The sequence below is a fragment of the Muntiacus reevesi genome, chromosome 12, assembly GCF_963930625.1.
Source record: "Muntiacus reevesi chromosome 12, mMunRee1.1, whole genome shotgun sequence".
Classification (NCBI taxonomy): Eukaryota; Metazoa; Chordata; class Mammalia; order Artiodactyla; family Cervidae; genus Muntiacus; species Muntiacus reevesi.
The window spans coordinates 42,284,411-42,297,308 of record NC_089260.1 but is presented as its reverse complement, the minus strand read 5'-3'; the positions used below and the strand labels follow the sequence as shown (position 1 = coordinate 42,297,308).

Here is a 12,898-nt window from a genome sequence, read left to right as displayed (position 1 = left end):
AAGAAGTGCATATTATGGGTCATCAGGAAAATACAAACTAAAATGTCAATGAGACAGCACTGCATCCTTCATAGAATAAGACTCATCAATGTATGAAATCCTCATACAGTCCTGGGAGGAAGGTAACATGATTTCCTGTTGCTTTTGTTGTTTAGTCTCTAAGTTGTGTCCGACTCTTTTGCGACCGGATGGACTGTAGCTCGCCAGGCTCCTCAGTCCACAGAATCCAGGCAAGAATATGGGGTGGGTTGCCATTTCCTTCTCTAGGGGGATCTTCCTGACCCAGGGACTGAACCACGTCTCCTGCATTGGCAGGCAGATTCTTTACCGCTGAGCCACTAGAGAAGCCCATGCAATCTGATACTGCACACTGTAAGAGAATCTGATGGCTTCCTGTAAGTTTGTATGGACACTTACCATGTGACCCAGGAATGTCACTCTGAGGTACTTTTTTCAAGAGAACTGAAAACTCTGCACAAAATCTTGTACATGAATAGTCGCAAACAGCTTTATTCATAATAGCCTCAAGCTGAAAACAACGCAAACGTCCATCAACAGATAAACTGATAGTTTGTGGTATATGTCCATGCAATGAACTAGTTCTTAGCAACACAGAGGAACAAACCGCTGATATGCACATGAACAATCTCAAAAACATTACAGTGAATGAAAGAAGCAGGAAACAAAACTGTCTGTTCACGCTGTATGATTCCATTTTTATGAAATTTTAGGCAATACTAATCTAGTACTAATGAAGGATAGCCTGGTTGCCACCAAGCCACAGAGAGGTGAGAAAAACAGGCTACAAAGAGGCAACAGGGAATTTTTTTCACAGTAATAGAAACATTCCCATCTTGACTGTGGTTGTAGTTACACCACATACATTTTTCAAAACTCATCAATCTGTGTAACTAAAATGGGTGTAATTTATCGGGTGTAAATTATACCTCAGTGCAATCCATTAAACAATTAAAAGGTACAGTTATTTGATACACTGATACAACAGCTGGCAACACTAAGTCACTGCTCATTACCTCTCATAAATAATCATAATTAATCTCCCAGTTAATTTCCAATTAATCATTACCTTAGGAGACTAATCATTTGAATTTATCTTGTGTCCAGATGTGATTGTGTACCCTTCCACTTGTCCTGTTCCCTTCGCCCTGGCCATATTTCACATCCCACTCCCATCAACCCCGTCCTGATGTCGGCTCCACGAGGACAGAACCCTTGACTGTCATTTAAACTATAGCCTTAGTGCCAAAAAGTGCACCCGGTTCATAGCAGGTGCTCAATAGACTTCAGTTGACTTAATGAATGAACCAATCCCTTAAACTGTTAGTATTCATTGGGAATATCTCCGAGGTCTTTGCCCACTTTTCTTGGTCAGTCTTACCTACTTTTATGGCATCAGTTACATCTGCACACCAAAGACTCGAATATCTGTGTCCTATGCCCTCTTGCTGTTCACCAGAATCACTGATGAATGCCTACTAGACAGCTGACTTTGAAAGTCCCAAAGGCAACTCAAGTTCACCATGTTTAAAATGGAACTTGTTAACCTCCTCTAAGTTTATTGATGACATTCATACTAAAAAATAGAACCTTTCCTAAAACATTCATACTATCTTCCTACTTTACTTTATTCTCAAATTCTTGGAATGGTCAACATATCCTCAGATAGCCTCTAACAGCTCTTCAATGCATTAAATTTAGCTTCCCTCCTGATCAGAGAAGTGAAAGTACCCTCACAGAAGTCAGCACAAGAGACCATTTACTCCTCTTATCTGTACCGCGAACACCTGCACCTCTGCCCCACTCCTCTACAATCGCTGTGTGCTCGTAGCTCAGTCATTCTGACTCTTCGCAGCCCACCAGGCTCCTCTGTCCATGGAATTTTCCAGGCAAGAATACTGGAGTGGGTAGCCATTTCGTTCTACAGGGGATCTTCACAACCCAGGGATCGCACTCGAGTCTCCTCCATCTCCTGCATCGGCAGGCAGATTATTGACCACCGCACTACCTGGGAAGCCCTGACAACCATTAGCTTTCCTTAATTCAATCTTCGCTATTTTTCTACTGAATTCAAGTAAAGTCACTCTAATTGGTCTTTCTGCTACCAATCTTTTTTTTGTCTGTTCCTCCTCCACATGCCTACAAAATTATCTAAAATAAAAAACCAATGTCACCATCCTTTAAAAAAGAAGTTGGTGGTCTCTAACGGCTAACTTCAAATCCTCAGCAACACACACATGTCTTTTCAGCTTCCTTGCTGACACTTCCACTTTGAATTCTGAGCATTTCTAAAACACGTGCCTTTTTATGTCTCGAGTACTTACCTCCTTCTGCCTATAATTCCTTTCCTTCTTAGAATTCACCTTAAGATTCTATGTACTTCTTAAAATTTATTCAAAAGTCCCTCTGCTATGAATATTTCCCTAATTCAATTGGTCAGAACTGTTCATTCCCACCCATTTTTCTTACATGGCTGACCACACCTCCCCTGATCACTTACCACATTACACCTATAATGACACTTATTACATGAGGAAGGCATTTCATTATTTCCTGCAGTATATTGTAGCATATTACATATTTACTACAAATATGTAATTTTTTAATTAAATTGTTGCATTATGTTCAGAAACTGATCCCTGGAAACTGGACTCAATTGTAATAGTGGCCAATCTTCTGTGTATTGGTTTTATTTTCCTGTCTGACCCCAACTTGACCATAACACTTCTGGTGCCCACTGCTTAGTATGCTACCTGGCATGTATAGGTACTTATTAAGTAGCTGCCCAGAGTGATTAAATAAATATTCAATTTATTTATTAACTAAATCAATTCCAGTATTCAATAATAGTTTATAAATGAATTAACTTCATATCCATCTGTTCTTCACATACATACTGAAATTAATGAAAACTATTCTTTTTTTTTTAGAATCGATAACTGTATTTATTAATTAAACCTTGATTAGAGCTTAGAGATTTTTTCTTTCAGTTTTTATTTATTTATTTATTTATTATTTTTCAGTGGGTTTTTGTCATACATTGATATGAATCAGCCATAGAGTTACACATGAAAACTATTCTTAATGTACTATCTACTATTTCTAGAATTTTTGAAGTTGTGGACTGTGTATCCTCCGACTGTAGTCCTTGTTTCTTCAAATGTTCTCTAGCAGGGGTCCCCACCTCTGGGATCTAATGCCTGATGACCTGAGGTGGAGCTGATGTAATAAAAATAAAAATAAAGTGCACAATAAATGCAATGTGCTTGAATCACCCAGAAACCAGCCCCTGCCCAATCCATGGCAAAGCTGTCTTCCAGGAAACTAGTCCCTGATGCCAAAAAGGTTGGGGACAACAGTACTATAGGACTTGATTCTGAACTTTTATTGTACTTTAAAAAACAATACTACAGATAAAAACATTTTAGGAGCTTTTCAAACATCTCTTACTTCTAACAGTTAAATCTGCTTTTTGATGAGACTATGTGAAGACAGAACTTCCCTGAACCTGAAATCTGCCAGGGATTAGAAGGAACTAATAATTCTCTATGTGAACATGAGTAACCTGCATTAGTAATAGGATGTTTTATTTGTGTAGTTCCGCAAATGTGTATTTAGAGATCATAAAGTTATATCTCTGAATAAAATCTAAAAGTTCCTTCCAGCTCAAAAGAGAATTAACTCTTAAATGACTCAGACTCAGTTGTGTACACAGTGGAGTGCAGGAAAGAAAAAAGAAGTGAAAGTGTTAGTAGCTCAGTCATGTCCGACTCTTTGCAACCCCATAAACTGTAGCCTGCCAAGCTCCTCTGTCCATGAAATTCTCCAGGCAAGAATACTGGAGTGGGTAGCCATTCCCTTCTCCAGGGGATCTTAATGAGCCAGGGATCAAACCTGAATCACCTACACTGCAGGCAGATTCTTTACCATCTGAGCCACCAGGGTGGAAGACATAAATAAATTTATTAATGCAATCTATGACTAAACCAAAGCAATATCCAAAAGATCATAGATTACCATGAATACTAATCCTACCTTCAGGAATCAGGCTTCAAACAGTATAAAATAGTTGAATTTAAAATAAAGATTTGTAATCAAGAAGCAAAAATGTACCGGCATTTCTGCTGTGTCATAAAATAATATGCGTAATGCCTCTTTCGCTCTCTGATATATAACAAGGCAGTCAATAAATGTCAGTTTCATTTCCCTGTTTACTCATGTATCTTCTAATACCCCTGGCATGTCAGAGCAGTTTTTTTCAGTGTGCAGAAAACTTTACATGCAGCATTCCACAGACTGCTCTCTTTTTCTCAAGAGTTGTCCTGGATGAGAAGAGAACAATACATTTGAAATTTTAGACACTCATTCATGGGAAAAAAAACTTGCAGCTGTAGCCGAATGCCGAAGAGAGAAAAACAGACCATTACAACATAACTTAGAAAAAATAGGTATATATATATATATATACACGAGCCTGACATGATGTAGTACCTGATGGGTACTACAATTAAGCTTCTGTTACTAAGTAAAAAAATCACATCATTGCCAACCATCTCTAGCAAAAGGAAATGAAATTCACCTTTGGATGAAAAATAATTTCCTTTTCTTCAACTTGATTGAAGAAACAATTGCTTATTGCTTTTCAAATAATTTCAAATAGAATTCTTGAAATCTCTTGCAATACAAACAGAAAAGGCTACAGATATTTCTAGTTGGGGATGACACATAATGGCAACTATTTTTTTCTGCACATCAGTGGCTCATTTCAGATCCACATCAAAGTCACTGTGTTAGGACAGTTCTTCTATGTATTACTCTTTCTTTGAAATGTGTCTTATTATGTATATGCTGGTGTATCAAGGCTCAAGAGTATGTCTATCCTGATTACATTCTGCAGTGATTTAGGGTGGAGTTAGTCTTGAAAAGTTTATGTGGTAATAATGGACTATTTTGCTTTCCTGGTGGCTCAGTGGTAAAGAAGCCACCTGCCAATGCATGAGATGCAGGTTCAATCCCTGGATTGGGAAGATCCCCTAGAGAAGGAAATGGCAACCCACTCCAGTATTCTTGTCTGGGAAATCCCACAAACTGAGGAGCCTGGCGGGCTACAGTCCATGGGGTACAAAGAGTCAGACATGACTTGGAGACTAAACAACAAATGGACTATTTTACTTAAGTCTTGCTTGATTCTTAACTGTTATTCATCACACTATGTTTTTATATGCATCAGGCTTTCTTTCTTCAAATGTAATATTTTTCTCTAAATAGTTGGAAATTTCAGGCAAGTGAGCTGATATGTAATTCTAATGGTTTTTATGAACTATAGTTATGTGAAACGTATTGATAGTTTGTGTGTCCTTGAGGTTTTGGCCAAGTATATCAAACTCTGAAGAAACCAGACAACAGGTCAGTTTGCAGATAACAGGCTGCCCATTTGAAGAACAAACCTGAGTTTTAGGGTCACCACAGGAAGGCCAAAGACTTCAGGAGAATTCTTCCAATTTCTCCAAGGTCTTTGGAAAGTTGAAGCTAAATCCAAAAGGGCTCTGTAAGAAGTGACTATAAATTAGAGCAAAATCTCTTGACCCCATGCCAAACCCATAAATGTATTTTGCTCATTGTACTCTGAGTAATTTCTCATCACTTTATATACATTGTGTAACAGTGTAGATGAAAATTTGGGCTCAGAAGTGACACGGTAAGTTATGTTTCGAGGACAAATTAGAAATGGGGGAAAACATTTTTAAGTAGGGGAGTATATGTCCATGCATAATTTCTTTCTCCATATTTTCCTATTAGAAATCTACAAAATTTTACTTATACTGATTTTTAAAAAATGGACCCCTTACTCCAAAAAAACTAGCCGCAAATAGCCTGATTATAAACCAGCCTAATTATAAATTAAAAAAACTCGATTATAAATACATGGATTACAAAAACTGAGGTATAGGGAAAATAAGAAAAAAGAGAAAGGACAAATGTTGATTCTCGAGTTGGGCAAGCCCCACTCCCCATGTCCCATTTCAGTGTAAACTATACTAAGGCCAAACTGTTAAAATATGTTATGTCATACAGGCCAAAAATAAATATTTAAGAGAAGCCCATAATCATAAAAGAAACCTGCTGTAATCATACTAAACTTCAAAAAAGAAGACATACTAGTTGAAAGGTATTATGTTTGAATTGTACTTGAAAAGAAAGTTTTTAATTAAATAGATACTTCTGAGCGTTCCACTGACATTCTCATCTTGCTAAAAATCACACCAACATCTAAGAATTCACAATAATGAGAAGGTACTCCGCCCACTAAAACATTCCCTGATTTTTTAAAAATAAGTTAAATATGGTTTAACTAAGATACTAAGTGCTTTCTTTACACTCTTAATATGAAAAAAACAAATCTAATTTTTTATATTTCACTCTGGAGGTTTTAAAAACAACACTGCTCACTGGGTGATAATCACAAGGAAGGGTACAGACTAAAAGATTAAAATTAAACCCACCTAGAAAGGATAATTTACTAAAATAATTCATTTTAATTTCATCTAATTTTTCTAATGACTCAATTAAACAATGAAACTGCTTACAGTTAATTATACAGAGATTTCTAATATAATTAGTATGGAAAACATATTTATGATGCAAAAACTCACAATAATGTAAATTATAACACAATGAAACAAAATCTACTTCAGCTCAAAAGCTGATGAGCATTTCAAAAATGTCTCCTCCATAATGATTTTCTTTAAGAAGTTGACTGATTTTGAAACATTTTGGCATTATAATTAGAGAGTATCAAGTACACACCAAGGAACCCTGGACACTAAGGTATACCTGTATTTCAAATGAATTTTCATGAAATGCACAGAAGTTAAAGAAGCATACTAATTGGGCTGGACAAAGCTTCAGGATCGCAGAACTACTGATATAAAACGTTTTTTTCCTAAAAAGTAATAAGTCAATAACATTCAAGCTCTAAAAGAAAATTTAAAAAAACCATACTCAATAAAACTTAAAAAAATAAATATTCATTTATGATAGAAATCCAAAAGCTTGCATCTAAAATGTGACTAAAAACTTTAGGTTAGCCCAAGCAAGGATAAAAGAATTACTGAGAATATGCAAGTGTTTAGTCATCTTCTGACCTGCGGAGCCAGCTTTATTAATAATAATAACTTTTAATTGTATAATAATTTTAATTATTTTATAGACTTAAGGGAAAGGATGTGAGTTTAATACTTTCATTATGGTGAGCAAATAAGCTTTTTGTCACTCATAAATTTCAGTTAAAGAGTGGGTAATGAAAAAAATTTTAAAGTTAAAACAACATAGTTTCAGTACACTAATATATTTTTTACTTTTAATACAACATAGCTGTCACATACAATGGCTCTGGTAGGCTTAAATCAAACGTCAATGGGCACAGAAGGCCAGAGAAGAGTTTATACAATATTCAATAAGCAATAATATCTATTCAGTGTACAATAACAAAATTTTAAAAGTACTAACCTTGAGACACAGAGAAAGAATTTATTGTTTTTAAGTTCCAGAAATAAAAATAACACAATAGCAATGGAATCCGTAACAAGCTGGCCCTATCATTTCTAAACTATGGTCCAATTAAAACATTTAAGAAATAGAAACAATCTACGTGTTTTTCTAGCAGGTAAATACACCTGAGAAAGTTACCTGTAAAGAAATAGGCTTTAAAACTCTTGACCACAAAGACTCTTCTACTGTGACACTATGAGGATGTGCTAGGCACCTGTCAGGGCATGGAGCCATTTCCCACAGTCTGCTCACCGCGCAGCTGCCGGCTGCAGCTTGTCAGCAACACAGTATTTCAGATCAACACCAAGCTCGTTTGACCAAAGAAGCACAGTAATGTTTCAAACCATCTGCTTATATTCATTAGTATGTAAAAATCACCATACACAATTCGGAAGTGTTTACTCACTTGTCCATAAATAAGAGTGTATTATCTCAGCATAAACTTTAAAGAAAAAAAAAAGGGTCTGAGTAGTCAACCCAAGTATAGGAGTAACAGATCCTACATTTTGACTAGAGCAAAACTATTTTATAATTATAGTTGCTGTCACTGCCAAGAATTAACAAATAAATACAAGTTTAAAAATTTAAGTAGTTCTGGCAGCAAAATGAACATCTACCATATAACTTCTCCAAGCAAAAAAATCAATTCAGAGCCTGAATCAATTTGTGCTTTGTTTCTATAAAAATCCAAATGCAGTATTATTTTCGGACATTTTTAGACAACTAGATTTGTAAATAAACAGTGAATTCCTTTCTATCACAGTTTATTTCTAGTTCATCCTATGCACATTACAGATAGAACTAAAAATTGCTTAGTTCTTTTTCTCCAGGACTTTAACTGTGTGAATCAAGGTCCTTTTAAACAGTGATTATTATTCTTAAGGTAAACCACAAAAACAAACCCTAAAATTTTAATTTTTAAATTAAATGATTAAAATTTCAGATGACAGAGCCAAAAACTGCTAACAGCTTTTTAGATTTCATATTAATAATCTAATTAAAAACACTAACCACTACCTGGCAAGAGACTGGAAAGAATCAGGTTTCTGTGAAGGGAAACAAACAAACCAAAAAAAAAACATGCAAAAATTCCACCCCCTCAACTACGTGATCTTCTCTCATATCTAAATTTGAAAAAAATTTATAAATACATGATCATTTTAGACAATACAGACCTTCTAGAGCATTTCTAAAGGAAATTACAGCTTTTGGTCTTAGGGAATAAGACTAAGACGGAAAGGGGCATGAAAACAGTGAACTCTGCGGGGACAGCCTGTTCTTTCCACACACAAGCCCGCCGCTGTTCATCCAGTCGAGTGGTTACAGTTCAGCACAGGATTTTCAAGGCAACTAAGATGTCAAAACACAGGTATTTCCTCTTCCTAGAGTTAACAATTCTTTTAAAAGATCTACCCACAGAGGATTATTGGTTTTTTGTTTTTTTCTTTTCCAAAAGGGAACAATGACTAAATGGGGGAGGGAGAGAGTTTCCAGCCCCAAATTCTTATACACAACAAGAGGCCTATAAGCTAGGTGTAGACTGCCCAGTGAAATAGAATTACTGGTACCATCTGAGGTAGGTGCTACCCTAGATGGTTCAAAACACAATCCAGTAAAACAATACATGTTTTTACGCCTCTAACAGCTAGAAAGCATTTATTACTGTTCTAACACCAAGGTTAATGAACTCCTAAGACAACAGACTTCTAGGATGTTGTACCTTAGTGGCATCTCTGAATCATTACTAGCAACAGAATGCCAAATTCAAAAAATTGCCATGAAAGTAAAATCAGCATTAGAAAAACTCAACCTTACTGTAAACTGAGGGAGCACTTAGTGTTTACTAACACCAAATGTATGAAGGCAGGATCTTTACTTGGGAAGACAGAGTGAAGGGAATAGATGCGCCCAATTGAGACCAATCAGAAGACGGAACAGAGGATGAAAAATGTCTTAAAAAAAAAAATAGAGGAGGAAGAAAGAAAATGGAGGAGAGCCAGGCAGCAAAAAATAATTACTGGAGAGAATGAAAAATCTTTAAAATGAGACATGTGCACATGGCTCGTTTTTCTGTCCTCTGTGTTCCTAATGATTTACAATGTAAGTGGCATAGAAGTCACGCTAGCAGGCAAGAATGAGCTTTCTGATGGACAGAGATGGAGGACTAGGGGCTAATGAATTGCTTTGTTTTCTTGGTTTTGCTTTTAATTCATACCTGAAAGCCTTGAATCCTTGCTAAATATTCCAGCTGTTTTGAAGGTTGTACTGGAGAACAAGGGGGAGTAGGAGAACTTCCTTTTAAACCTATGGCTTCAGCTGTAGAAGATGTTCCGTTCATAAGGAGTTCCCTGGCAATTGAAGCTGAACTACTCGATGTGGGAGATATACTGAAGAAAGAGCTCGAGGGTTGGTTCATATCTTTGGGTGACAAGTAGCCTAGAGTCGTGCCAGAGATTACTTTGTGGCGGCTGGCTTCCATCTCTTGATAAACATCAGGAGACAAATGAAGAATTCCTTTTGGAGCTATAAGTAAAATAAAGGAACATTGTTATTACACTTAAAATAAGTGAAACAGAAACATGTTAGAGCATTAGTGACTCAAGGATTTCACTTGAAACAAGGCAATGAAAAACACTGTTAAGCACCTGTCTTCCCCATACATGCAAAGGCAAATGCAGTCTCCTCTTTGGAGGAGAAAAATGTACGTTTCAATATTCCTAAAAATCACTGGCTTAAAAAAAAAATCACAAAAGTGACTTCAAGGGAAAGCGTATGTAGTGGAGAAGCTAAGGAGGAACACTGGCTACTGATGTGTAGAAGTGCAATGGGGGTAAGATTAGGAATGTGCAGGGTCTTCAGACTGCAATTTAATATTTTATGATCTCATAAAAGAGACATGAAATCCCTAACATATGCAGTAGTTGAGACACAGAGGTAAAATGATGGCTGGGTCAGTCCAAATTATCAGAGCAGAAAACTCATACATCCAATGGCCTGCTGGTATTCCTCTCTCCACAAGGATGTCCCACTGTCAACTCTACCTCATGAACATGTTAAAAACTGACAGAGTATCTTCGTCCCGCAAACTGTCTCCTATCTGGTTTATCTCATCATGATAGGGCTGCCCTGGCAGCTCAGTAGTAAAGAATTCGCCTGCCAATGCAGGCGATGTGGGTTTGATCCCTGGGTCAGGAAGATTCCCTGGAGAAAGAAATGGCAGCTCACTCCAGTATTCTTGCCTGGGAAATCCCATCAACAGAGAAGCCTGGTGGGCTGCCATCCACAGGGTCACAAAAGAGCTGGACACGACCTAGTGACTAAACAACAACATGATACCACCATCCATCTGCTCAGCCACCCAACTCCTGACAACCAGCTTTGACTCACTCACAAACAAGTAGCCACCATGTGCAGTCTAGAATGTGCTCTGTCAGCTTATCAAGTGTATTAGCTCAAGTCAGGCCATATGCAGATTCTAACATCAAGTGGAGTGAGCCTGGGTCCGTGTCATCAGTTGGCAGAGTTGTAAACATATTTCCCCTGGCTTCCATTTGTCTGAGAGATAATTCAAACCACTTTTCACATGCTTGTTCTAACATCGTTGGATCAGATATTAACGACTCTCAAATCATGACATGATCTTCTAATATTACTGATCAATCACCAGTTTTGGAGAACATGTTCTGAGAAAGAAAATTAGACCTTTGGTCCTGCCTCCCCCTTTCCCACCACGACCCTCCTGATTCAGGCCCTCAGTAAAAGCTTCACACTACTGCTCTCCCCAGAGTCCATTTCCCAAAATGGGTCTATACCATAATCCCCAAATATACAGGTTCCATGATAAATACACGGGGGAAATCTTGCAAATTATATCACCCACAACTGTCCCTTCGGGAGGATTAAAAATACACGTTAGCACAGTAAAAACTCTGAGAAGTCCAGAAGAGAAATCCATTTAACTTGGTTTAAGCCAGGATTTCCCAAATACATAATATATCCAGGTTTCCCATGTAACATTAATATCATCTTAACACCCTAGGAATGCTAAGGCTAGACATTCTCTTACTTTAAAGTCTTTACTGGCTCTTCATCACTTAAACATCAAATCAGAATCCCTCAGGATGACAAACGAGGCCCTCAGGGCTCTGGCTCCTCCTCACCACCCCCATCCTACTAAAATCTTCATGGAGATCTCATGCTCCATTCATGCAAATATAGTCACACCTCTCCCCATACTCTGGCCTGTCTGACCTCATCACATCTTTATTTCTATTGTTCAGTCTCTTTCTCTCTCACACACACACCCACCCACACACATACAGACAACAGTTAGCCTTTACTGTTAGGTTCTAGGCTCTGTGCTAACCAACAGTGTTCTGACCTCAAGTCACCCTCAGGCTCTCAGGAGAGGAAAATGAAAGGGATAAATATCATGGTGTGGCAGGTACCTCTGCAGAGACGAGTTGGGGAGCAGTGGGAATGAGAAGGGAGAAGCACTGGAAGCTCAGGAAAGGCTTCCTAGAGATGGTACTGACAGCACATCCCAAGGGCCAAGGAGGGAGAGAACTGAAGGCAGGGAGAGGCACAAGCAGACGCAGGGACTAGCAGACCCGGGAACCTCTGCACTGGGGCAAGAAGGGGACTGCGACACAGAAAAGTGGAGGCTGGAAGGGGCCAAGCTCCAGGGAACTTCATCCTGATGGTGTTATAACATAAAGTCAGTGAGTGAAAGTTGCCCAGTCATGTCCGACTCTTTGTGACCCCACGGACTATACAGTCCATGGAATTCTCCAGGTCAGAATACTGGAGTGGGTAGCCATTCCCTTCTCTAAGGGATCTTCCCAACTCAGGGATAGAACACAGGTCTCTGGCATTGCAGGCAGATTCTTTACCAGCTGGGCCACAAGAGAAGCCCAAAACATAAAGGGGTTGCTTTAAAAAATAATTTATATATGGAACTTCCCTGGCATTCCTGTGGTTAGAACTCTACACTTCCACTGCAGAGGCACAGGTTTGAAACCGGTTGGGAAACTATGGTTCTACATACTGCATGGCATGGCCAAATGAATAAATACATAAATAAATTATATAGCATAAAATATCATCCTATTTTACAGATTTAAAGGACTTCCCTGTAGCTCAAATGGTAAAAAAAAATCTGTGTGCAATGCAGGAGAGCTGGGTTTGATCCCTGGGTTGGGAAGATCCTCTGGAGAAAGCAATGGCAACCCAGTCAGCATTCTTGCCTGGAGAATCCCATGGACAAAGGAGCCTGGCGGGCTACAGTCCATGGGGTCACAAAAAGCTGGACACGACTGAGCAACTAATA

At 38.1% G+C, this 12,898-nt stretch overlaps 1 protein-coding gene across 9 annotated transcripts in view; it reads right to left on the bottom strand.

Moving 5' to 3' along the window:
* The window catches only part of STAU2 (staufen double-stranded RNA binding protein 2), a 298,567-nt gene that overhangs the window by 123,992 nt on the left and 161,677 nt on the right, over positions 1-12,898 (bottom strand). For all 9 annotated transcript variants that reach the window (XM_065903639.1, XM_065903638.1, XM_065903633.1 and 6 more), the window contains one exon: positions 9,785-10,092. In XM_065903639.1, coding sequence (XP_065759711.1) covers positions 9,785-10,092 — 308 coding nt within the window. The remainder of the gene's footprint in view (positions 1-9,784; positions 10,093-12,898) is intronic.